The 24,443-nt window shown below is 36.5% G+C and overlaps 1 protein-coding gene across 5 annotated transcripts in view; it reads right to left on the bottom strand.

The window, feature by feature from the left end:
- Positions 1–24,443, bottom strand: part of ZDHHC14 (zinc finger DHHC-type containing 14) — a 97,046-nt gene that overhangs the window by 2,324 nt on the left and 70,279 nt on the right. For 4 of the 5 annotated variants that reach the window (XM_008637894.2, XM_017739593.1, XM_008637895.2 and 1 more), the window contains exons 4-8: positions 20,615–20,752; positions 16,965–17,013; positions 12,411–12,513; positions 10,586–10,695; positions 8,070–8,172 (exon numbers count right to left, since the gene is read on the bottom strand). In XM_008637894.2, the coding sequence (XP_008636116.1) occupies positions 8,070–8,172; positions 10,586–10,695; positions 12,411–12,513; positions 16,965–17,013; positions 20,615–20,752 (503 nt within the window). The remainder of the gene's footprint in view (positions 1–8,069; positions 8,173–10,585; positions 10,696–12,410; positions 12,514–16,964; positions 17,014–20,614; positions 20,753–24,443) is intronic. The other variant, XM_017739595.1, reaches the window with a different exon arrangement.

The following is a 24,443-nucleotide window of genomic DNA, read 5'->3' as shown; positions in this document are numbered from 1 at the left end:
TGTTAAGGCAATGTGTTCTGCTCTATGCCTGACATTTTAGATTTATATCAAATTACTACGTATTACAAATCCATCATCTGTTCAGATACTCCTGATCATAACCATTGTTACTAACATTATAGCAATTTCCTAAAATGCCCATTTGAGTTTAATAAGCCACTGTGACATACTCTCTGAAAACCCATGGGAAGACTTTTGCCTCCTCTACTGTATGATGAAAACCATGACCAACAATGATATTTTAGGGTTCTCCAATTCACCACTGAATAGCTCAATAATGGATGCACACACCTTACATTCAGCAATTGTGCAAGCAGACTACTTGGTCATAATAGATAGGTAGTGTTTAAAACGTCTAAGTGGTTCAGGACTCCCAGACCAATTATTTTTTGACAGGCAGAAGCTCAATCCTTACTCAGTCACATATTTCCAAGACTTCTGCTTTCAGAAAGATAAACGGACTGACCTCCCGTTACATAAATTGAGTTCATATAAATTGCAAGCAATCTTCCCCCCACAAAATGATGAACAGTCCCAGCCAAACAATTGAACTAGTTCCCTATCATTTCAGAGGGATTACTCACAGGCTTAAAGCCATAACCTTGCTTAAGTACCTTACTAAGAAGAAAACTGTCAGCATCTTTTGAAGTAGAGCTTTCAATTAGTAATTCAGTGTGAATAACTCATTCGTGATTAATATCCTGTTATTCATGCCTGCTTATTTAAATTAGAACTTCAACCAACCTTACTATGCAGACCTTAAAAATATGTTAACTGAATTTTCATACTTCAAAAAGACCGGCAAAACCTATTTTTTCTGGAAGGCAGTAGCCAAAGAACAAATTAAATAACAAAGGAATGCTTATAACCACTGGGGTACACTGAAAACAAATAATGTTAGCAGCTGACTTACTGCTTTAGTGAACCTTCAGCTCTGATCTTCAAAAGGAAATCATTAATGCGTTCCAGGCAATACAAGTACACAGCTTTATATTAGCTGAAGATAATTTACTTGAACTCATTGTATAGCCTGAATTAATTTTCTTCTTACAGAACTCTACTGCATTTCAATTAAATCAATATTGGAAAGATAAAGTAGCCTCATAAAGCTCCATTAAATAGTGTTATAAACTTCTTCAGGTGCTGTATATCTCTTCTTCATTTTCCATGCACTTGTCACTTCCCTAAAGCCTCTCCTTTGACTCAGATAAATTTCAGGTTTTCTTTTTCTTGTCTGCTTAACAGTGATTGGCACAAAATCCTTAGGAAAATACAGGCTGTAAAGAGCTTTCAAAAGTGAACTAGTGCAGGGTCTAAGCCAGAAAAAGTACGTGTGTTCTATGAGGCTCTCAGAAACATCTGATAAAAACAGCACATAATACACAGGTAGACTATTTTTAAGTCTAAACAGCCAACACATTTCCTTTCCAACAAGGAAATCAGATTTGTTTATAGGGTTGGCATGGTGGTTTTTCCTCGATTCTGTTATTTCACTCTTGACTGAATGAAATTTAGGGCAGGAAGTCTTAGCTGCTACTAATCACATGAATTATCCAACACCAGAATTTAAAATGAAACAAAAAAGCCTATGATTGTAACAAAAAGGAAGCTAAGCATTGAAATCTAAGTAACTAAAAACCTACTGTAAAAATTATTCCACCAGTATCTTCTTATTTCAAATATGCTGATTTTTTCACTTAAAATTTCCACTGTTTCAGTGGAACAGCAGATTCTGAAGGTAAGATAAGTTTTAGTAAGTTCTACAAGTACAGAAGTTCAACTAAATATATGCAAAGAAATTTTTAGATAGCTACTTATTTCCACATAAAAAGGCACAAATTAAAGCAAATTGAACAACACCTTAGAATTCTGTGTTTATTTCACAAGTAATAAATACAAACTAAGGGAAAATATTTTTCTTTTTTTCTGAAGAAAATGTGTTTTTTCTAAGCTACCCAGAAAATACATTATAACATTGTTGTACATAGCAATATATTTTTCACACTTCTAAATGTGATTATTTTGAAATAATCAAAATTTTTTACTTTAAATATTAAATAAGCTTAGTTAAAAATTTCCTAAATGCTAGTAACATTCAAGAATAGTCACAGTTCTCAGAAGATGGAGAAAAGCAGGTTGAATAGTCTCAATCTCTGAATAAAGTACAAACAACACGGAGTTCAGAGGAGGCTTACAGTGCTATGAAGTTACAGGATGGATGCTGAAATACCAAGTTCTGGATACAGCAAATGGGTAAAGAGTGCAGGGACAAAGCTGTGTAACTGTTCCCAACAGGTGTAGGATTTCACAATCAAAATCAACGTACTGTGGATATTGTGCAACAACTGAACCACAAACCCCACCAAGTCAATGGCTCCACTATCAAGTAGCACAGTGCATGAGGAGCAGATCTATGAAGGGAAACACTTCTGAAGCCAAACGGGAAACTACACTTGGCCCAGAGATTTTTCTTCAGATTGGACACTGTTTGTTTTTATGGACTAAAAGTCTATGAATGCTTAGAGCAACTTGGGTGCATTCCACAGGGGTATCTCCTAAAATAAATCTAGTTCATGTGCTCTGACATTGCTCTGAGATGTGAATAAAAATGCAGTAAACATGCACTGCCAAAAGAATTGCTCCTAAAACATATCTCAACCCAAAGTGAAATGCTGAAATTGATTTACTTGCATGGGCCTGTAACCCATAACTTTTAACTGTGAAATAAAATGCATTAATGAAAAACCTCTATCAACCTTGACTGTAGTAATGTTGACTTGGTAAGAGCCCTGAGTTCTGTTTTGGGCATCGGGGGAGTACATCAGTAAATGTGCAAGGACACACACTCGCGAAACTCCCAGCAAAATGGGACTGCGGCCCTTGCCGATCCTGTTACTGTCATGACAGAAATACTCCTAATAATGAAAATATGAAAAGCAAGGAAAAAGTATGCTAGGATGGTCAGAGTTAATGTTTCCTGGGTCAGCTGGATCTATTTCTATATCAGTAACAGAAATACTTAAGTGAACATGTGGGAGAGGACCTTCCTCCACTTATCACTGGTAATAAATGTTGTGCAGGCACTACAGTTCCTACAATTTTCAGTAGTACATATATGTAAGAAAACACTTTAAAGAATTTGCATCCAGGAAAGGAAATGGAGAATTAGAAACAAGAGAATCTGGTACACAAGGAACTACATATACACTGAAGAAGAGATGTCTAGGAATGCAGGAATACAAAAAAATTTCTTAAAAACGAGGAAATAAACCTGTCCTGACACAGAGTCAGATAGAAGCAAAGTCTATCACTTTATAAGGCATTAGAGAATTCCTAGAGACATCATAGTAAATATAAACCAAACTAATTCCTCTAAAAAACTTCATGGATTGAGATAAGATTCTGTGTTTCCTCTCAATGGACTACACTGAAGAATAAAATACCCTGTATCAAACCCCAAGAATCAACTCCAGCTTTTAAGAGAAAATTAAGTACTACAGTAGTGCAGATCCAAGCAGTGGTAACTAATGGGTTTATGGTGAAGTAAAAACATTTTTCAGAACACAAAGCAAAAAAAACTTTAAAATGAAAGAGAAGGAATAAATTACAGAGAAAATTATTATTTCATAATGGGTGAAATACTGTGCTTCATAAAAAAAAATCCTTAGGAATAAGGAAAACAGTTGGGCAATCAAACTAATGATGAGCTCATAAAAATAACCAGCAATAAAATGCAATAGGGAAATACTTTGGAAATAGCGAGATCTACAGATTATGATCTCCAAGTGACCATGCTTTTCATGCGGATAAGGATATTAAGAAGTTGGCTAATGAATTTACCAGACTAATTTCAAATTATATTGGAAAAGAAATTAAAAACACCGGGAATGCAGCAGGAAAATAATTGTATGTGCTTCCAGCCTTCATGGAAGTAAGTATAGATCCAGCTTTTAGTAAAACAAGGCAGATACTACAAAGAAAACATGAGAAAAACCTCTTCTACAAAGATCTGGAAAAAACCCAAAATCACAGTATGGGTTTATCAAGCACTGATTATAGAACAACTCTGACTTTCTGAGATTGTTACTAACTGGGTCACTACCACAAGTAGGGTAGATCCTGTATGAAATATTCAAAGTCTCAGAAGCAAACTTACCACAACAGCTGTTAAATACAAAGAGTGCCCCACAACTGGTATCCTGAACAAGAGATAATGTATTGCACTGGAAAGCAGGATTAGCAACTTTACACTTAGCCTGATATTTATTTTGAACTTAATTGCAAAAATGAGGCTATGCTAAAAGATTTATTAATATAAATGAAAGCAAAATATTATACTAAGCAACCCACAGAGATTTAATGAGGGACGAGACTCACTGAGTGAAGCACAAGAATTCTATTTAGAAAGCCACAAATCACTGAGTCCCACAAGGAGCTGCTGAGGGAGCTGGGGTTGTTTAGCCTGGAGAAGATGAGGCTCAGGAAAGACCTCATCACTCTCTACAGCTCCCTGAAAGGAAGGTGTAGCCAGGTGAGGGTTGGGCTCTTCTCCCAGGCAAGCAGATATAGGACAAGAGGACATTGTCTCAAGCTGCACCAGGGGAGGTTTAGGTTGGACATCCAGAAGAAGCTCTTCGGAGAAGGGGTGACTGGGCATTGCAATGGGCTGCCCAGGGAGGCTGGTGGAGTCACCAAAGGAAAACAGTTGGGCAATCAAACTAATGATGAGCTCATAAAAATAACCAGCAATAAAATGCAATAGGGAAATACTTTGGAAATAGCGAGATCTACAGATTATGATCTCCAAGTGACCATGCTTTTCATGCGGATAAGGATATTAAGAAGTTGGCTAATGAATTTACCAGACTAATTTCAAATTATATTGGAAAAGAAATTAAAAACACCGGGAATGCAGCAGGAAAATAATTGTATGTGCTTCCAGCCTTCATGGAAGTAAGTATAGATCCAGCTTTTAGTAAAACAAGGCAGATACTACAAAGAAAACATGAGAAAAACCTCTTCTACAAAGATCTGGAAAAAACCCAAAATCACAGTATGGGTTTATCAAGCACTGATTATAGAACAACTCTGACTTTCTGAGATTGTTACTAACTGGGTCACTACCACAAGTAGGGTAGATCCTGTATGAAATATTCAAAGTCTCAGAAGCAAACTTACCACAACAGCTGTTAAATACAAAGAGTGCCCCACAACTGGTATCCTGAACAAGAGATAATGTATTGCACTGGAAAGCAGGATTAGCAACTTTACACTTAGCCTGATATTTATTTTGAACTTAATTGCAAAAATGAGGCTATGCTAAAAGATTTATTAATATAAATGAAAGCAAAATATTATACTAAGCAACCCACAGAGATTTAATGAGGGACGAGACTCACTGAGTGAAGCACAAGAATTCTATTTAGAAAGCCACAAATCACTGAGTCCCACAAGGAGCTGCTGAGGGAGCTGGGGTTGTTTAGCCTGGAGAAGATGAGGCTCAGGAAAGACCTCATCACTCTCTACAGCTCCCTGAAAGGAAGGTGTAGCCAGGTGAGGGTTGGGCTCTTCTCCCAGGCAAGCAGATATAGGACAAGAGGACATTGTCTCAAGCTGCACCAGGGGAGGTTTAGGTTGGACATCCAGAAGAAGCTCTTCGGAGAAGGGGTGACTGGGCATTGCAATGGGCTGCCCAGGGAGGCTGGTGGAGTCACCATCCCTGGAGGTGTTTAAGAAAAGGCTGGATGTGGCACTCAGCACCATGGTCTAGTTGACAAGGTGGTGTTTGGTCACAGGTTGGACTTGATCTCAAAGGTCTTTTCCAATGTAGCTGATTCTGTCGAAGACTTGAGGGAAGAAAAGGATTTAAAGAAGGAAGGAATAAGAGAAGACAAGTGTGAAAGAATATGCTCATTAAAATCTTTATTTTATATCAATGGTGAGGAGAGACATTTTAGCACACTATGTGGATTAAGCAGGGTAACATCTAGACATGAAGACTTCATGTAATGCATTCCAGAATAAAATCAAGAGAGACACACCACAAAGGTGTGCTGAAATACACTTCAGACTTCTAGTAATTTACTTCTTGTAATCAAAAGCATTAAGCTTGCTATGATAGTATAAATGTCTCTGATGATATACAAACGGTCAAGCTTTTGCCATTTGAAAAGTACTGTGGTCTATGGCTAGGATCTACATATGCTCCTTAACGTCAAGGAATTTCACTTTGACCTTATCTGAAATCGTAATACTACTGGCTGCAGTACCAGATACATCCCCTTCAACAGGGAAGGGAAAATAGTGTTAGAGAAACTGGTAAACAAAGCAGGTCTTTAACAGTTTGCAACAAAACTCAAGGGAGAAATTTTAATGCTGGTAGTCAGCAGCCATTAAAAACCAACCGGTCTTGGATACAGACCAAGAGAAAAATGGCATTACAGTCTTAAAAGATATTCCTCCAAACCAAACAAGACATATTACATTTTTCAAGCCTTTTCTAAGAGGTAATTTTCAGAAGTGAAATCTGCACATTTCCTAGTAACTCTGATAACTCTTAAAGAACCCAGATTTTTCCCAGCTCATGTGGTGTGGTGCTCTAGGATGTAAGATGAGATCTTTGAAGAATTCGTGCAATTAGAGGTATTACACTCTAAAATCATAACAGCTACCTGTTTGACTTCAATCAATACCATACCAGATTTCTCCATTTCCAGAGACAGTCAATTTTATACCACACTGGCAAAGATTTTCTCATTAATATCTAGGAATAATGATAGTGTCTAAATTCTTGCAATGATAAGGCAATTTAATGCCATGGACACATTGTGGGTTTACGATCCTCACAAACAAGAAGCTTTGACAGAGTCAGAAAGTTTGGGTAATCCCTGAAAGACCTCAGCCCATTTCTAATGTTCGCCTTCTCTCTTTTTTTTTTTCCAAACTCCCTTTTCTCTCTTCAGAGTTATAGTATTTTGAGTAAAATTTACACAGAACATTACCTTGTTCTGCTCAACTGCACCTCAGAAGATTCAGACTTAATACCTTGTCTCTAATACATTTTCTTATTAAGGAGACTAATAAATCTATTTAATCCTCAAAACATTAAGTAAAACCAGCTTAGGAACTACAGCAAAATTTTTATATCACTTTATCAGTGACACTAAAACTAATCTGTCTGGGAAGAGTGAGTCTTTTCTTCTTTTGTTCAAAAGAAAGTCTGAATTATGACAAAGGCCTTGTGGCTTCCTCTTTTTTGGCAGAGGGAGGGTATCCGTAACTCATGACTTCTTTGACAAAGTCTTAGAACCCCATACTATGAAGATATGTGGACAACAATTCAGAAATAGGCACATATGCAAGATGGTTGCTTTCAGAAAAAGATCTCTTTACAGTTATTCTCCTCTTCTTGGCACTGGTAATCCTATCTTCAATTATGATAGCCAATGCTACCAGCAAAAAACCAAAGTAAATACTATTGGCACAGTTTCAAAGATGTTTAAAAAGCTTTTGTTGTAACAATCCAGTTGCCATTTTTTGTTCATTTAAAGTTCAGAGTCCTCCTGCTCTTTCTTCAAAATACTTCTCCCCTAGAAACTCCTCTTTGTTCATCTTTGCTTTATAAAACACATTAGACTATGCAAAACCGCAGTGTACAAGCAAAGAAGGAAATAGAGTACGAAGAAAGTGTCACACAAAATAACAATTAGCTGGAAAATGACGAACCAGAGCAAGTCCACGATACTTGAATATTCCAGTTCAAAACACAGTAGGTGTCAACAGCAAAAGTCAAAATGCCAGTATATTCAATAAATCAACAGCGTAGAAAAGCCTCTTTTTTTTTTTTAAGAATCCATGAGCAATAACTATTACACCATGTGCAACGTACATTCAAAAGAGCCTTGGATTTTGGTGGTTTTTTTTTTTTTTCTTTACTGTTATTAAACAACTCATTCCACCCAGTGTGTCAGCTGTATCCAGTTAGTTATTACTTGATTAGTTCACATGAAAGTGGAGAAGAAAAACATTCACAGGAATCTTGATGAACAACACTATGGGATGATTCCTACCATGTTGCTCTGAGATTGTGTGGCCCCGTACATGGTAATTCCATTTGATGGTCCTGCTAATTGCGGTGTATCTGGCTGTATAAATCCTCTTCTGTCAATTAAGCTACAGAATAATCACAATTAAGGAAAAGTATTAGAGACATTGCTGATCAATAACTATCTCCTCTCAATAAAAAGAAAAACTTTCTATCGTACAACAGACCTTAATACCTCACCAATACCTTCAGATGTCCCCTTTTAGTCAACTGAAGTATTAGACTTCATTTTCTACTCACCAGTAAAGTACTTGTTCCTTGTGATCCTGCCTGTCATATAATCATATGCACTACTACTTTTTTTGATTTTTATCACAGACAATAGACTTAGAAGCTTACCAGCAGATACCACAAAAACAAAGAATTTTAAACCGCAGGTGAAAAAACAAATTATGAAATTTACTAGGGCACTTTGATTCAGCACCTCTTTTAAAGGTTCTTTTTTTTACCAGCTTTCACATCTAAACTGAAACTACTTAATCACAAAATTTAGCAAGAATGAAGAAGAGTTCATACTTCTTTCTGACAGACAACTTAACTTGTTAGGTGTTTCATGACAGCTACTTAACGCTGCTTATAGTGCTGCACTGTGCTTACTGAAGTGATGCACTCATAAAATCTCTTATTTCTAAGAAAATGCTTTGTGGAGAAATTACTAAATGTAAGTAAAAATCTGCGAAATATTATCAACAAATTGAATTGAATGAAATAATCCAACCTAGTTAAAGATTAAAGATGCTTAAAGAAGTTATATGATTTGTTGTATCAGAATATTGGTTAGACCTATGCTGACAGCCATTGATCAAATTAAGATTTGAAAGTAACTGTTGAGGACATGTAAAATACATTCTGAATTTGCTAGCACAGGTTTAAAAATGATAAATGATGTTTAACAGAAGTGAGAAAAGTTTTGATTATTTACAGATCCTCTCTTCATCTGCATTCCACACTCAAAGGCACTTGAACATTTTGAATTTCAAGATGAAATTGCTGGTAAGCCACTTTTCCAGAATTTAAGGAAAAAAAAAAAATTAGTGACTTGGGACACAGCTGAGATTAAAAGTAAAAGAAGCAAGCTTCTAATTTACACGTTACAGTCAGTAAGTTTTTCCCCTTGGTCACAAAGTACCTCCCTGCAGAACCTCTATATATATATGTCAGTGTCTAAATAAGTAATGTTGCTTCACGGAATTTAGGAAAAAATGCACAAACTCTGCTAAAACACAGGAGCCAGTGCCAGTCTGGTCCACTCGTGTTGCTATCTGCCTAATACCCTATTTCATATACTGAGAAACAGGACGTAGTTTTAATAAAGATTTCCATTTGGAACCAAAAGAATTTGAAGCATGCCATTGAGCTTGTGTGTCACATACTTTAATCAAAAGCAAAATGGCAGAATTAAAAGGTTGGCTTCAGGCAACATCCATACAGAGAAGGAAGCAGAGACAGGGCTATTCACTCTCACCAGGGGCAACTCAGTATGTGGAAATCTCTATTCTGTTGTTTCCTCTTTAGGAAATGATGTCAGTCTGCCCCATAGAACTCTGACTGCTCATAGAAGAACCACCTCTGACATTGCTGACAGCAAATCCAGAAATCCCACTCCAATTAAACACCTGAGCCACTGGACCACAAAGTCATTTACCTTCTTTCTTCTTGATAGTTCAGATTCATAACTATGCAATTCCAGGCAAAGCAAAACGTACCAACCAATGAGAAGGCCACAAAATTATCTGCAAGTTGTCTGCCCCTCTCTACAGTGAAACTGGGCCTCTACTGTCTATGTAGTACATGAAGTGTCTAATCACTGAGCACAGGAATAAGAAAATAATTTCTCCAGTTGCCAGCGTTTTTTCTCTAGTCTCAGCTCTGTACTACATTTTCTCCAAGCTTAAATATATAAATATTTCAGATTTCCAAAGGTGAAAATGTATTCAGCAAAACTTAATCCATTATGCATTCTTTGGAATTGCTTTGCTGGAAGACCACCAAAATCAGTTTGATGTATATATGTTAACAGTATTAAATAAAAAAAAAAAAAATAGACTATTTAAATAAAACTTTTCAGAGTGAAAAGACAAAAATCAACAATTATAAAGCTAGTTGTAGACTTAAGGTTCAACTCATGTCACATTTGTTAGATATGTAGAAGTTTCATAAACTTCCAGGTTGACCTTCATGTAACAGATAACTACCAGAAATCTTTTATTGCTATAAGCTATTAACTTCAGTGGTGAAAGTTCAAACAACAAACAAGCTTGTTTCCATTTCAGACATAATTTTACAGGATTTTATCACTAACTTAAGTTTAACCACAATTTAACAACTTATCTCTTTACCACTGAAGAAAAACTTAAAGCTTCTAATGGATACTAATCCAAAACTTTCATTTTGTTGAGTAAACTCAAAGAATCAAAAATAATTTTTTCATCAATAATCACATGGCTTCATCTATGCTAACAATACTTCTGATATTCTTACCTTGGAGAGAGGGGCCCACAGAGCGCAGCACAGCAATTAGTAAAGATGTTGCCGTAACTGTAGGGATTATAGTTTTCTTTACCTCTTTTATTTGACCATGATCCTTTAATCTAAAGAGATATGAACAATACGCATCACATGTAATACAATACAGAAAATGGCTGTGAGAAATTAAGGTTGCAATATGCTACTTGCAGAAGAGACCACAGAAAACCCATAATGACACTTTCCAAACAACTTAAGAGTTTTGGGCTATTATGAAGGCTGGACCCTACGAGCACATGCTTGACCTCCACAGATGCAGACAACCCACAATCTGAAGGGATCAATATACTCAAAGCAGGAATTTCAGCATCTAAACATAATGGTCTAAGTTCAATTTTATAAATATTATAGCATGTTTTACAGAAGAGGCTCAATTGCAACATACTATTAAAGCCAGCAATAGAGCACTTTTCCATACTCCTGGGCAAGTTTTCAAGCTGCATAGCATCACACAACATTATCTTCCCTAAAGTTCACAAATGGCTCTAAAATATCGTAAAGCAAATGCAGCCATTGCTATCTTTTACTGCATATTACATTTTCCCTCAGCTAGTTTGCTCTTCTGTTTGTGAGATGCTTGAGAGCCTGAGTAAAATGTCTTGCTGTATTCAATTGGGAATTTATGTTTTAAATTAAACTACTGAACAGTTTACTTGATATTCAGACATGTTCTACTGCTGCAGCACCCTATCTATCTTATAACAATCCAAAAGAGACATTTATTTGAGGGAAGTGGGTGGAAGCACTCTAAGTCCATTTAGAGAGACAATCTTCGCATAAACCATGGAATAACCAAGTATCTCATCTGTTTTATTAACAAGGCAGATTTCTTTTAAGTCAGGCTACTTGCCCTGATACTTGATGCTGAGGCACAATTCATTTTGACCCTGCTTGGGAAGTGTTTTTCTGGTTGATTGATATTTAGTGTAAGATTTATAATTTTAACTGTGACCTTAAACAAAAATAAAACATATCTGACAATACTGAAGATGCTACTTTTATATCTGCCAGATACCTGTGAAAAAAGTACAATAGGAAATTACAATAAAATAACTTGAAGCTTGCAGTGGTTTGTCAGATCATTTATTAAATTTCCAAAAGCTTTCTATACCATTAGTTGCCTAGCTAATTTTATTTTCTCCATTCATTTTGCATTTCTCCTTTTGGTTAGGGAAGGACACATGAGGACTCCACACACAGTTAAGCATAATTCCACATGAAAACAAAGGAATCCTATACGCAAAATAGACAACTGTAGAAATGAGAAAGTTGACCTTTAAATTAATGATATACTCCTTGCCAGAGGTTTTCAACTTCAGAACAGCAAAAAAGTTTCAGAGGTAAGGTAAGATAAAATAAAGGATAAAATTTTTGTTTAGAGAATGCAATACACTTCAAGTTTTACAGTAAGCAATTTTTGAGTCAAAGAATATTTATCATTCCCAATGAAAAGGAGATATTGAAAAATATTTATTAATTTCCTACTGTATAAAATACACTTGTTTGTTTGTCTCCTCTCTCCTGTATTTTCCTATTTCAAGATAGAGATCCTATATGTATAAACCATAATGGACATACTAGGTACATAATGAGCACATCTTCAAGCCACAACAAATATAGTCAAAAACATTTCATCTGCTCTTTTGAATCAAGTATGACCATATTACTTTCCTTCTTTCCTACTGAGGTATTCACAAAATTATGCAGACAGGTCTGACTTGAGAAAAACCTCCTAATTACTATTTAGAAATGTGTATGTCAAAATATACTACAAACTTACATCTTCATTTGTTGTTTGATTGGAGCTGATCAAATACGTATGAAAACCTGAGAGGCCAACAATGGACCATACTGAGAAAAAACACACCACAGCTTCCAGCACAGTAATTGAAAGTCAAGGAAATATATGGAAATGGGAAAAAAAAAATCCAGTAACAAGTAGTTAAAATCACAAAATTCAGAGTAGTCCACAAGTCCTTTGCGATCTCTGGGGTACTTCAAAGGGGTCAGCAAAAATAAACTCAAAAGGAGACCTATTGTCAGTAGGCTTTATTGTACAGACCACTGAACAGGATCTACGCCAGCAAATATTTAAGGTTTTGTAGATTGAAAAAGGCTAAAAACTACTGGTGAGTTCTGATCTTACTTGCTGAAATTTAAATTTTCATATTTATCTTGTAAAAGTCATCACACTTGCATTCAGACAGGTCTATTGATAAGTAAAAGTAAGTAACAGTTCTGATGGGGTGAGGGGAAGACAAAACACAAGAGAGGTAACCCAAGGCTAGCTGAATACCAAAAACTGAACAGAGATGTTTTTTACAAATATTTACTCCACAATGTGAGTAAGCTGGATCTCAGTCTTATGTTCTAAATGCCAGACTCTGCTTTCTTATGTTAATGAAGTTAAGATGTTGATAGGCATTCCAACACTAGCATAAAGTCCACTAGTCCAAATAAAACCCACGTGCTCTCTCAAGTCCCTCTAATAACTGGATATATTCTACTTTACAACTGTGGGGTACCTGATCGGCCCAGACTTGGCAAATCACCTGGAAAAGAACTGCTGTTAAACCTGTAAGTGTAATAGTTGGGGTGGGGTTGAATATTCAAAATTCAGCAGCGTTTGCCCAAAACTTATCTTAAAGAGGAAGACTATGAACTCCCAACTCACAGTGTGGCTATTAGAATACTCTCTGAGGAATTACAAGTAGATTTTTAATGCAGGCATCAGCCCGAATTGAGCAAATCACAAAAAATGGCAGAAAACTACTATCCCCACACAAGTGAGAGCAGCAGCAGAACAAACTTCATTTGGTACAGCCACAAGCAACTCTGCCGGCATCTGCCTAGCTCAGACACAGCACCACCCCTGCCCAACGCTGCCAGGAGCGTGTGTCCAGCCAGCAGGCCGTCGGTATGAGGTGCAGTGCATAGGGCTGCACACCCGAGATACAGGGCTGGGAGCTCACGGGGTGCTCTCACGTGTGACTCACAGGGAACAGCACAGGGACACGTCCAGCAGGAGCACCCTCACCTCCAGGGGAGCAGCAAAGCTGTGCACATGCACGGGTTGGTATACTAGGAAAATCAGTCAGCACTCAACATTGCATACTCACTATAGTTTACATAATTCCTTTAACTCTAAAGGAGTCATCGTCTCAGAAATAAGACAATAAAGTTGCTTCTAAACTTTTGTATAACTGAACATAAAGAGGAACTTTCCAAACTTTCTATAGAAGGCTTCCTTCAATAGCTGTTATTTATTTACATGAAATAGCCATGGACTAAGAATATATCTGCTTTGAGAATGCTATTTTCTACAACACTTCAATAATTTGGGGGTTGTTTTTTTGGGGGGATAACACAAATCAACAGAACAAAAGGCTCTGGTTCCTAGAAAAATACATAAAATTTATCACTAGGAGAAAAATTATGAGAAAAGAATAGGATAAAAATAATCTGTATATTAACCATATCAACCTTTAGTGAAGGCAGTTTCCAAGACAACATCAACTCAAAATTTTCCAGAACAAGGAAAAAAAAACACAACCACCCTTATCACTGAACCTATCAAAAGAAGAGAAATAGGACACACAGACACACAGCCTGGAAATGGCATGGATGGACATAAATTTTTGCAATAAAAAATCCTAATATTAGTTAAAAGTGAAGAGTTTTGTGTTGCAGGGCTGCTCACCCCTAATGAATTGGGAGATACATGAAGTGTCTGTATAATTTTCCCTAGAATCCATTTCAATCAGAGTGGTTTAAAGCCAGAAAAGAGCCATTTGCACTCTGAGAAAATCTGCTCCAAAAGCAGCAGGATGACCAAAGTGCTCTGCTGAGCAGCAGGTTCACTACTCTCTGTCTCTCATTTCCTCCTCAGGCTGTGTGAAGTCAAAGCAACACAATAGACAGGAACTCTGATTCTGACTCTCTGCCACAGCCACAGCTAAAGCACCGAATACAAGGGATAATAGATAAGGAAGTTGACTGTTGGCAGAGGGTTCCAAAACGTGTCAAAGAAGGAAACAGCCCAAAACATCACGCACAATACAAACTGGGCTTTGAGAGAGTAGAAATAGTAAGGAAGGCTGCAGATGAGCAGTGTTGGGTAGAATCTATACACCAGGAGGAAGATCATCAGGTTAGAAAAGAAGAACCTTAGAGGGAAAAGGGCTCCCTGCAACATATCACTAACGATGTTCCTCACCACAACTACACTCAAGAGGGTACTGAAAAGTGAGTTTCTCCCTCCACATGGTAATTCCTATGGAAAAAAACAAAAGGGAACTCCTTTCAGTTCAAGACCTCTATCAGTTCCCCACAGGAAGGGACATTTTTCAGTTCCCAGCACCATGATCCAAAAAGAACTTGAGAACAGCAGAGGTAGTTTATGTCAAATTAACAAGAATCCACTAATTCAACCTGAGTCCATTAACTAAAAAACAAACACACAAAAAAAGTATAACCTTCATCAACGAAGTATAACCTTCTAGCCTACTATGGTATAGTATCTTACTAGCATAATATAGTATGATTTTCCCTTAGTATCTCACACAGGGTTGTTAGCAAAGACTGAAATGGCAATGTTCTCTGTGCCTAAATTGACTGTCTCCAAAGCAGCATTCCCAATACTATTTGGACAATTTAATTTTTTACTGTTATTAACTGTAACCAAGCTTTTAAATTATCCAATGTATCACTATCAAGCCAGGTATTTCTGTAAGATGTGCTACTGAGCCCTTTAAAGCAGCACATCTCTGAACACAAATTACGAATTATCAGGCCATTGTTTCTGTACAAAAATCCTCAAATGCATAAGCAATTACCTTTTGATTTAAGGACAACTGAAAGCTATTCTCAGTTTGAAAATAGTTTGAATTATCTTTTGTAAGAATTGACTGTAATTGTTTTAATTGGAAGCTATTGTGCTATTTAGAACCCTTTGTTTGTGCTTTTTAAAATTATTTGTGCAAAAAAATCTGAACATGGCTTTTTTAAAAAGGAAGTTTACAGCTCAGTGATTCTACCTGATGAATACAAGCACACCAAAAAATGTATCTGCAGAATTTGACACTTGGGAAAATTACCTGGGAAGAGGTCTCAATGCACAACTATGAATGACAGTTTTTTCTCCCTACCTGTGTGTGGAAAGGCAAACTGTGTGAGGCACAATGGACAAATGGGAAAGAATTCTTTTTATAGCGTCTTTGTGAGAGGTGAAAACTGTTTATTCAGACAGGAACCATTCACAACATATACATAAGGAATGGGAAGCTTACTGTCTGTACAGAAACTAACCAGTAGTTTCATCAGCTTCCCATTTTCTCATTACTTTAGCTGCTTTCTGACTCCATTCTCACTCACTAGAAAATATACAGAGCACTCCCATGAAGTGATAAAAAGTGCATGGAGCATTTACAGAATAGAACCACAGAATGGTTTGGGTTGGAAGGGACCTTAAAGGTAATATAGTTCCAACCCTCTGCCATGGGCAGGAACACCTTCCACTAGACCAGATGCTCAGAGCACCATCCAGCCTGGCCATGAACATTTCCAGAGATGGGGCATCGACCAAAACTCTGGGTAGCCTGTTCACATGTCTCACCACCCTCATTGTAGAAACTTTGTTATGGCAAATCTATACCTGCTCTCTTTCAGCTTAAAACGTTGTTCTGTCACTACAGGCCCTGTTAAGAAGTCTCTCTGTTTTTCTTATGAGTCCTCTTCATATACTGACAGACCACAATGAGAGCCTTGTCTTTTCCCGGCTGAACAACAGTAGTAGTCCCTGTGCAGGCAAGTTACATACTGATATGTAACTTAACACAAGTTGTTATTTGAAAATGACTTCTCTAAAAACATAAGAATAGTTTCAGAAATCTAATTCTTCACAGAAAGCATGTTGTTTCTGTTGTTCCAAAATCTACTTTTTCCCTCCTGAAAAGAATCAGCCATTTTGGATGCCTTCGGCTGTAAAAGCAGAACAATTCTTGAACACTTGTAGTGAAACCACAGCACACGTATAGTGCAAAATGTATTTATGAATTCCATCACAAAATGTGAAGCATTTTTCATGGACATGGAAAATACAGATCTTTGTCAAGAGTACTGCTTTGCAAAACATGAAGAATAAAAACCACTCCAGGCTGTAGCCTCTTTCCTACCTCCAACATGTGGCCAGAAATCCTATTGTGCAGGAAGTGATGAAGTCGTTAACTGATAAAGCCTAAAAGCACGCATTCAATAATAGCAAGAAAACAAGCAAAACCACATCTCAGATGCTATTTGCTAACATAATCTACAATATATTTCACTGAAAGGATATCTTGCAGGACTGTCCTTCAGAGCATTGAGAAACCCTGTTTGTTGAGAACCTGTAGAAATAGAACCCAAAATTACCAGTCAAGTAAGAAACTGGACTACAGGCTGTTTTCACTATAGTTAAAACAACTTATATTTGAAAATAACCAAATAATCATAGAATAGATTTACTAACGTGAATCTGAGAATATGTTGCTCAGCAACAACAGCATCAAAAAAGCCCTTGGGTAAGTTATCAGGTTTAGCATCTGCAGGGTATTTTCTCAGTCATACCAAATTGATGCACACATACTTTCCCATGAACAAGATTTCTGATTACCCCAGTTCTTTTCAGACCTAATATGGAAACAAAAAATCACAACCTCCTGTTTCATTCTGAAATACTATCTTTCAAAGTAACTTTTTGGCTTGGAAAATTTATTCTATAAACTCAAATTCTCAATTTTCCATCCTTTGTTTTGGAAGCAAAGCTTTCTTGATTGTAATTCTGCTTCTACTGCACCTACATAGAAGATGTTTCTAATAGGTAACTGTTGCCTCTGGGCAAATAAAAGACAATCTAGTAGTGGAAAATGGCCCAAAAGAAGCATGAGCCCATCAACTAGAAATGCAGAAGCATGCAGAGTACAAAAGCACTTGGGTTCCATAAACACGAGATATTAATCAAAAAGGGTGAGTTGACAATTTGCTGATTGCAACAAGTGAATTTGTTGTAGAAACTGACTTAATGTGACGTAGCTATAGGCACACAGTTTGAACTTCACTGTATACCATAAATGATTTAAATGCATCCGGCTGGAAGTTTTCCCCACAGTAAAAATTTTCCACTTAGCTAAATTCATCTGAAGATCTGTATGGAGAGAAGAATCTTGTCTTGATCAGAATAAATATTATTCTCTAGACCTATCCGGCCAATTTTACTGCTTATCGTTAAAAGTGAAGTTACTTACCTTGTATTTCTAAGCCTTTTCAAACTCTTATAATTGGTTCTTAGTCTCAAGGTACAAGACTAATGGAACTTCCCCTGCCTTCTTACTATTTTTTGGATCCTTAATGGCAATGGCAGCAGATAGGTGTGATTTCTATACTCTACTGCTTGTCACACCCTTCCAAGCAGTTCCCAAAACATCACAAGAGGAAGGTTGAAATATTGATGCCTCAAACAGAGATGAGTAACAGTGGAGACAGAAACTACTACTGGAAATGTGTTGAGCTTGGTGAGACAGAAGACAATCTTGCAAGACAATATCTTCAGTAACTGATTTACAAATTAGTTTTATTATCTTCAATAATGTTATGTACACATATTCTGAAACCAGGAAAGAACAAATTTCCAATGTATGCCTCAGAAGGCCACAGAAAACAAAAAGATGTATCTTATACCTCATCACCACTTAGGCCCACCAAAATTTATAAAATGCCAGCTTGCAAGATGTATTATAAAAAAATACAAATTTTAAAAATTTGTCTAAATCAAGAGGCATTATAATAAAATAATTTTACCAGGACTTATGTATGACTTTGAAATATTATAAGAAGGTCATAGTGTAAGGTCTAAAAACCAAGACTTTCTTCAGCCACACTAACAAAAAGCAGTCTATGCCAAGCGCAAAGGTTCAGATTAAGTAACTGAGAATCCTGCTTAACAGTTAGAATCAGTTAAAGAACTGCAGAGCTAAAAAACAGAACACAAATTGTTGAGTGGTAACTGTTAGAAAGGTAGATGAGAAGACTTCTACAGGTATGGTAGGCACAGAGAGAGTGGAGTGATAAGAAAACTTTATTTGTAAAGAACTCTCTTTTGGACACTGTCAAGACTATAGCAAACAAATCTGAAAGCTGGGTTTGAAGCTCCAGTGTATCAATTAAACATCAAGAAACTAATCACATTTCATATCTGCTCCCACTGCCTTTGAGGACTGACCAATCTTTAGAGCTTAAGGATGTTTTTCCCTATCTCATTCTAGGTAAATGAACCTCCATGACAAGAATATTTTGCAGCTGACAGGCAATTCAGCATTTAACATTTACTATATGTAATCTGTAACACCTACACAACACTTAAATGCTTCTCAACCACACACAGGCACAATTCATTACACTCTTTGTCTACTTAAGAGTTAGGTATGGACACTGTAAATTTGAAATCCACTAGATAAATCTACTTGACATACAGAACATGAAATACTGACATTATATTGATAATTGATATACTGAAAACTAAAGAGAAAAGCACTGAAGTCCTTGTGAAATGAAGATAGGTTAGTGTCAAAAATATCTTTAAAATAGTTGTCAGACTAGGAATGTTTTCAACCACTGAACTCTAGCAAAGATTGCAGAAAAACCCATGTGTCTTTCTTCTTAAATGTAAAAGGTGGGTATGTATATACTCATGTATGCCCAGATAAATAACAAGCACTTAAATACTAATGGCAAGTGTTCTTTTTCCAATAATTTTCCTCTTTTAAACAGTATGTACATCTTATCTCTGCTTTTTCCAACTGCTATTAGAAATGCTGTAGCTGGTAGTGAGAACAAGTTGTTCATTCAGACACCCTCAAAATTAGGGACTGCAGCTCTAAGCTATGAGCTAGATTCCGAGCTATAGGAGAGCTTCTCAGTGCTTGCATCATAGTTTTGTGAAGAACAAATAAGAGCAGGAATTCTGCTCTTTAAAATAATTTTCCCTGCATGTTGTAAACAATTTAGAAAATTGAGCACAATCTGACATATTTTTTCCAGTAAAACATTCTCTGAATATTACCATTATCAAGTTAGCTTTATAAATGTTTTATACTGAAATTATTATTTCTATCAGGTTTCTGTTGTAATAAAAATACAAAAAAATAAACAGATCACATTTCCCAAATGGTTAAAGAAGCACTCTTTATGGTAATATCCTATATAATTAGTGAAAAAACCCCACTCTTCTAGTGATAGTGGGTCAAAAAAACCCAACATACTGCAGGTCTTTAAAGACAAGTCATGTAACCTGTCACCATAAATGTCACCATCATCATCATATAGGAGTCAGCAAAATTAGTTAGGGGTATAGAAAGAAAAGACAGTACCCAAAAGAGTTTTGACCTCAAACACAATCCAGAATACAAATAAAAATCAGTCTCAAGCTCATGAATATTTCTGATTCACTCCATTATGAATTGGTTATTCTCAGAATGTCTACACAAATGAAAATAACGCGTTAGAAATAGGGTTGAGAATGGTGTAAAACTAAACAGCAAACTACAAAAAGTATAGCTCCAGTCTATTTTCTAGCAATTTACCTCTTTGTCTGGATGGCAAGTGACCCATGCTTACAGTTAAAAAAGCACACCAAGTTCTTTAGGGAAATGATACTACCTGTATACTTCAACATACAGTGTATGTGATGCTTTTTCACTAAATCATCCATAAAAGGATAAAAAAAAATTTGAAAAATTAAGACTGCATTAAGATAAAGCCAGTGCAAGGCCAACGGCTACTATGACCAGGGCCTATTATAGACCAGAATGGGACTCACTGGGGATCGTGAAGCTCCAGAAAAAGGCAAATAAACAAATAAACAAATAAATAAACCCTGAATGATCAAAATATTAACTTAAAAAACTCAAGCAAATGGCTACATACGTAATCTGATTTCACCAGCATACTTACGAAGGATGACGTGGGTGATAACGAATGCAAATATAAAGACTGTCAGAAAGGACAGAGATAAAATAAACATATAAAAAAATCTGTAGTTTCTTTTCCCCACACAGTTGCCTACCCAGGGACAGTGGTGATCAAACCGTTCTGAAATGAGAGGCAGAAGAAAAAAAAATGGAAAACAATTAATAAAATGCTGTTTATTTGAAAAAATGCTCTCTGAATACTATATTAAAATGCATGATTTAACTGGAATTTGCAAAGTAGCCACAGAGAAGTTCTTATTTAGAAAGGAACAAAATGTAGAAAAGAAAAGAAGGAGTACTTTAATGAAACCTTATAGTTTTTACAGAAATCAAAGCATGGCTGAGGTGAGTTCCTGTTAAACTAACAGCCTTACTGTGACAAAGTGTGCAGTCAGACCAGCAAGCATGTATTTATCCATTGTCACAAGGAGCATTAGCAACTCAGTTGTATATGATTTTTTCAAAACAAGGTTGTTTCTTTTTCTTCAGTGCATCTTCTACTCAAAATTGGAATTTCTGAGGTTCTTTCCTTTACATCTGTCATGATCACACCTCCGACTTATGCCTACTATCATATCATCCATCCATTACAGAGCATGAAATATTTACACCTTCCCACTTCCTTTTATTGCTTCGCTCGAGATATTCTTCATTCTAGACCACCTATTTTTCCACTTGGAGTTGACACTGTCATACAAGATCATTAAAAATGATTCACAGCAAACATTTTTCAAATGTTAAAATTTAAACACATGGTATAAAAACTGGTTGATGTAACCTGCATCCTCTGTTACCCTTTGCACGATAGGCTCCGTCTCCTTTTTACTAAGAGAAACTGTTTCCCTTTGTCTCTGCGAGAGAACTTGTTCGTGAGATAGGAAAAGGCCAGGGTGGATCAGAAACAAGTGTCCCCAACATGGGGGAAATGCCTCAGTGCTGGAAAGCAGCAGAGGGAATGGTTTACTCTGCTTCTCCTCAGGCAGCCTGGATCCACCCTCCATGTCCCAGTATTCTGGGTAATGGAAACAGAGCTATTGCCAGGAAACAAACTTGCATTTCCTAACTTTACTTTGGAGGGATTACACTGACAGAATTTTAAGGGTTTTTTTCATCAAATCCAAGATCATAAGACAGATGCATTCATGCTGACTCTTTCTTTCACTCTCTGATCCTTGTCCAAATCCTGGTTTGTTTTCTGTGACTTTTATGCCTCCACTGACGTACTATCAAACTATTTGTAATTCCACAGGAAAAGCGAGCTATAAATCCGAAGTCCTTTAAGCCCTGTGTTAAAAAGGCACATCTGACCAAGTGCACCAGCTTGTTTTAGTTATGGATTTATGTTAAAGACCTACATTTGAGGTTTTTCTTGAAGGATGTATTTAGTATTATCTTCATTAAAAAAAGTCAAAACAACATGCACAACGGATTTCTGAGTTCACCAGACTTTCAGGGTTTTTTAAAAATAATTTTGCATGACAGCTGTTTGGACCACATGTTTCTGCCATAAATCTGTTTCAAATTTCAACAGGGCTATTCAAGGTGAAGTTACTAAACTTTCTTAGGATAAGGCTTCAGAATACTTTGACTGAGTGAGTACTGCTAAGAATACCAAGAACTAAACACTCTGGGTAGGTGATACTACCTTTTCTCAGTGCACTACAGTTGTTTTCCCAAAATAAATTGACATTGCATTTTAAAAGTGCTTGTCTTTAAATCCATGCTTCTGAATAAGCCCTCATATCCTGATAAACACTCTACATCATTTAAATTCATTCATATATACAACACATAAGCAAACAACACCACAAAGAAACACAGCTACAGAGCCATTTTAATGAGCAGAATCCTAGGGTACTTTTGTACCCTACTGCTAAAAAAATACATTACATGTCTTGGAAGATTAATTACGTATATACACATTCATTCTCTTCTATGCTGACACAGTAAGAAATGAATTATATTGATATAAAGCTCAGTTTCTAGTCATGAAGCAACATTTAGATCTATGCAGACATCTATTTGATGGATTTGGATAAATGCAGACAAAACCACACACATACACACAACTTCTCTATCTATAAACACACATTCCTGTATGTACCCACACTACTTACTGAAGACTGACTTGGTGTTTTTAACCTACTTGTTGGTCCACTTCAATTTCCATCTTCAAACTTTCCTGGTGAACTGAAAGGCTCTGCTTTCTCAAAAAATACCTTACTAATCATTGTGAAGCTAAGTAACTACCTAAGATGTTTATAAAGGAGAAATGGACCAGAAAGGCCAGATATTAAAAACACTACTACAGCATTAAATTGGAATCAACTCCAAAGAAAAAAGAGACATACTAAAAGGTTTACATGAATCTTATGATAAATAAATTTTTCTCATTTTCTCATTTTTCTCAGTCATAAAGTAGAAAGGCATGTGACATGGGCCACAAAACAGTATATGAAAAAGTGAGACATTATTCTACTCAGCAGAACACAAATACGTAAATGCAATTTAGAGACAACAGCCTTACAGCTTGTGAGCTGCTCTGCTTAGTTATTAATGCAGGAGAAAACTGCCAACCTGGGCAGAATGAAGAGACAAATGCTAAGCAGAAACTTCAAATGCTGTGAAGAAATATAAAACCTATCAAATGTGGGGCTGTTTCTTCTTCCTTAGAAAAAGACAACTTAAGTATTAATGAAGAAGTAACACAGTGTCTTAAGGTTCACCTCCAGCATTCCAGATGCCTGGCAACTGAACCAATGATTTTGTAAAGGAAGCTCTGACATCTCTACTTGACTTGGACAATGTTGGCAGCAAAATTAAGATTTAACTTCACCAATAAATGAAAAACTACTGATGCTGAGAAAAACTGGAATTCTAACCCTCATGAACTTAAAATGCAGAGCAAATAGAAATGCAATTTCTTGTTATGAAGAACAGACTATTTAGAGGTGATGACTGCAGTTCTGGATAGTTAACATATTACTGTATTCAAACATTTGTGACAAGGTTAATGTAAAAATATTTGAGGCAAACGCAGAGAATTAAAACATGGGTAATACAAACTCTTGTTTATAAAAGTGTATTAGAACTCGTTATGAGGGAAGAAGAAAGCTGAAGCACCCTATGGATAGAACATTGTGATTTATCATCCTCCTACACTCAAGTTTAAGCAAAACCAGCAAGATATTTGCCTTCTTGATTTTACAGCTGTACCTTGTATCTACCTAATTAAGAACTACTGCTAGAACAGATGGCCCAGTTTCTACCCTTTCAGCAGTCCTGTGAATAGCCTTTTGCCTGTGTGCTCATGGCTCTCCATTCTTAGGCCAAGCCTGGTATTCATTTTACCCTCCAGGGAGTAGGTTGATAGAGCCAGATTAACTTAAAAACTGATGGCTTTCTTTTGCCTATCTCCTCAGATCACCTCATCAGGCAAACACCAAAGCTGGCCCACGTGAAGCAGTGAGAACACTCTGTCAGAGAAGGGATGAAATAACACTTTCAGAAGCAGCTAAGTGTTAATTCAGCCTAGCTGTGACACCAACCTTACTACAGGTTAGCAGTTATCACAATGCCAGGAGAAATCCAGTTTTGATTAATTTTTCAGGATCTGAGAACAAAACCTGAAGCAAATAAAAAAAGACTGAAAAAATGTGTGAAGAGTTCATAATGTAAAGCATCAATGAAAAGAAGAGATGAGTAAATGGAGACTAAAAATGCTGCTGTAGAAGTCACAGAAAACCAGACAGGTAAAAAACCTCAAGAACTGTCAGTAAACATGTAACAAAGACTTTTTCTTTACTCTTTCC

This window comes from Corvus brachyrhynchos, unplaced genomic scaffold (genome assembly GCF_000691975.1).
Source record: "Corvus brachyrhynchos isolate BGI_N302 unplaced genomic scaffold, ASM69197v1 scaffold14, whole genome shotgun sequence".
In the NCBI taxonomy this organism is placed as follows: domain Eukaryota; kingdom Metazoa; phylum Chordata; class Aves; order Passeriformes; family Corvidae; genus Corvus; species Corvus brachyrhynchos.
Note: the sequence above shows the minus strand (reverse complement) of the source record. Positions and strands in the feature narration are given on the sequence as shown.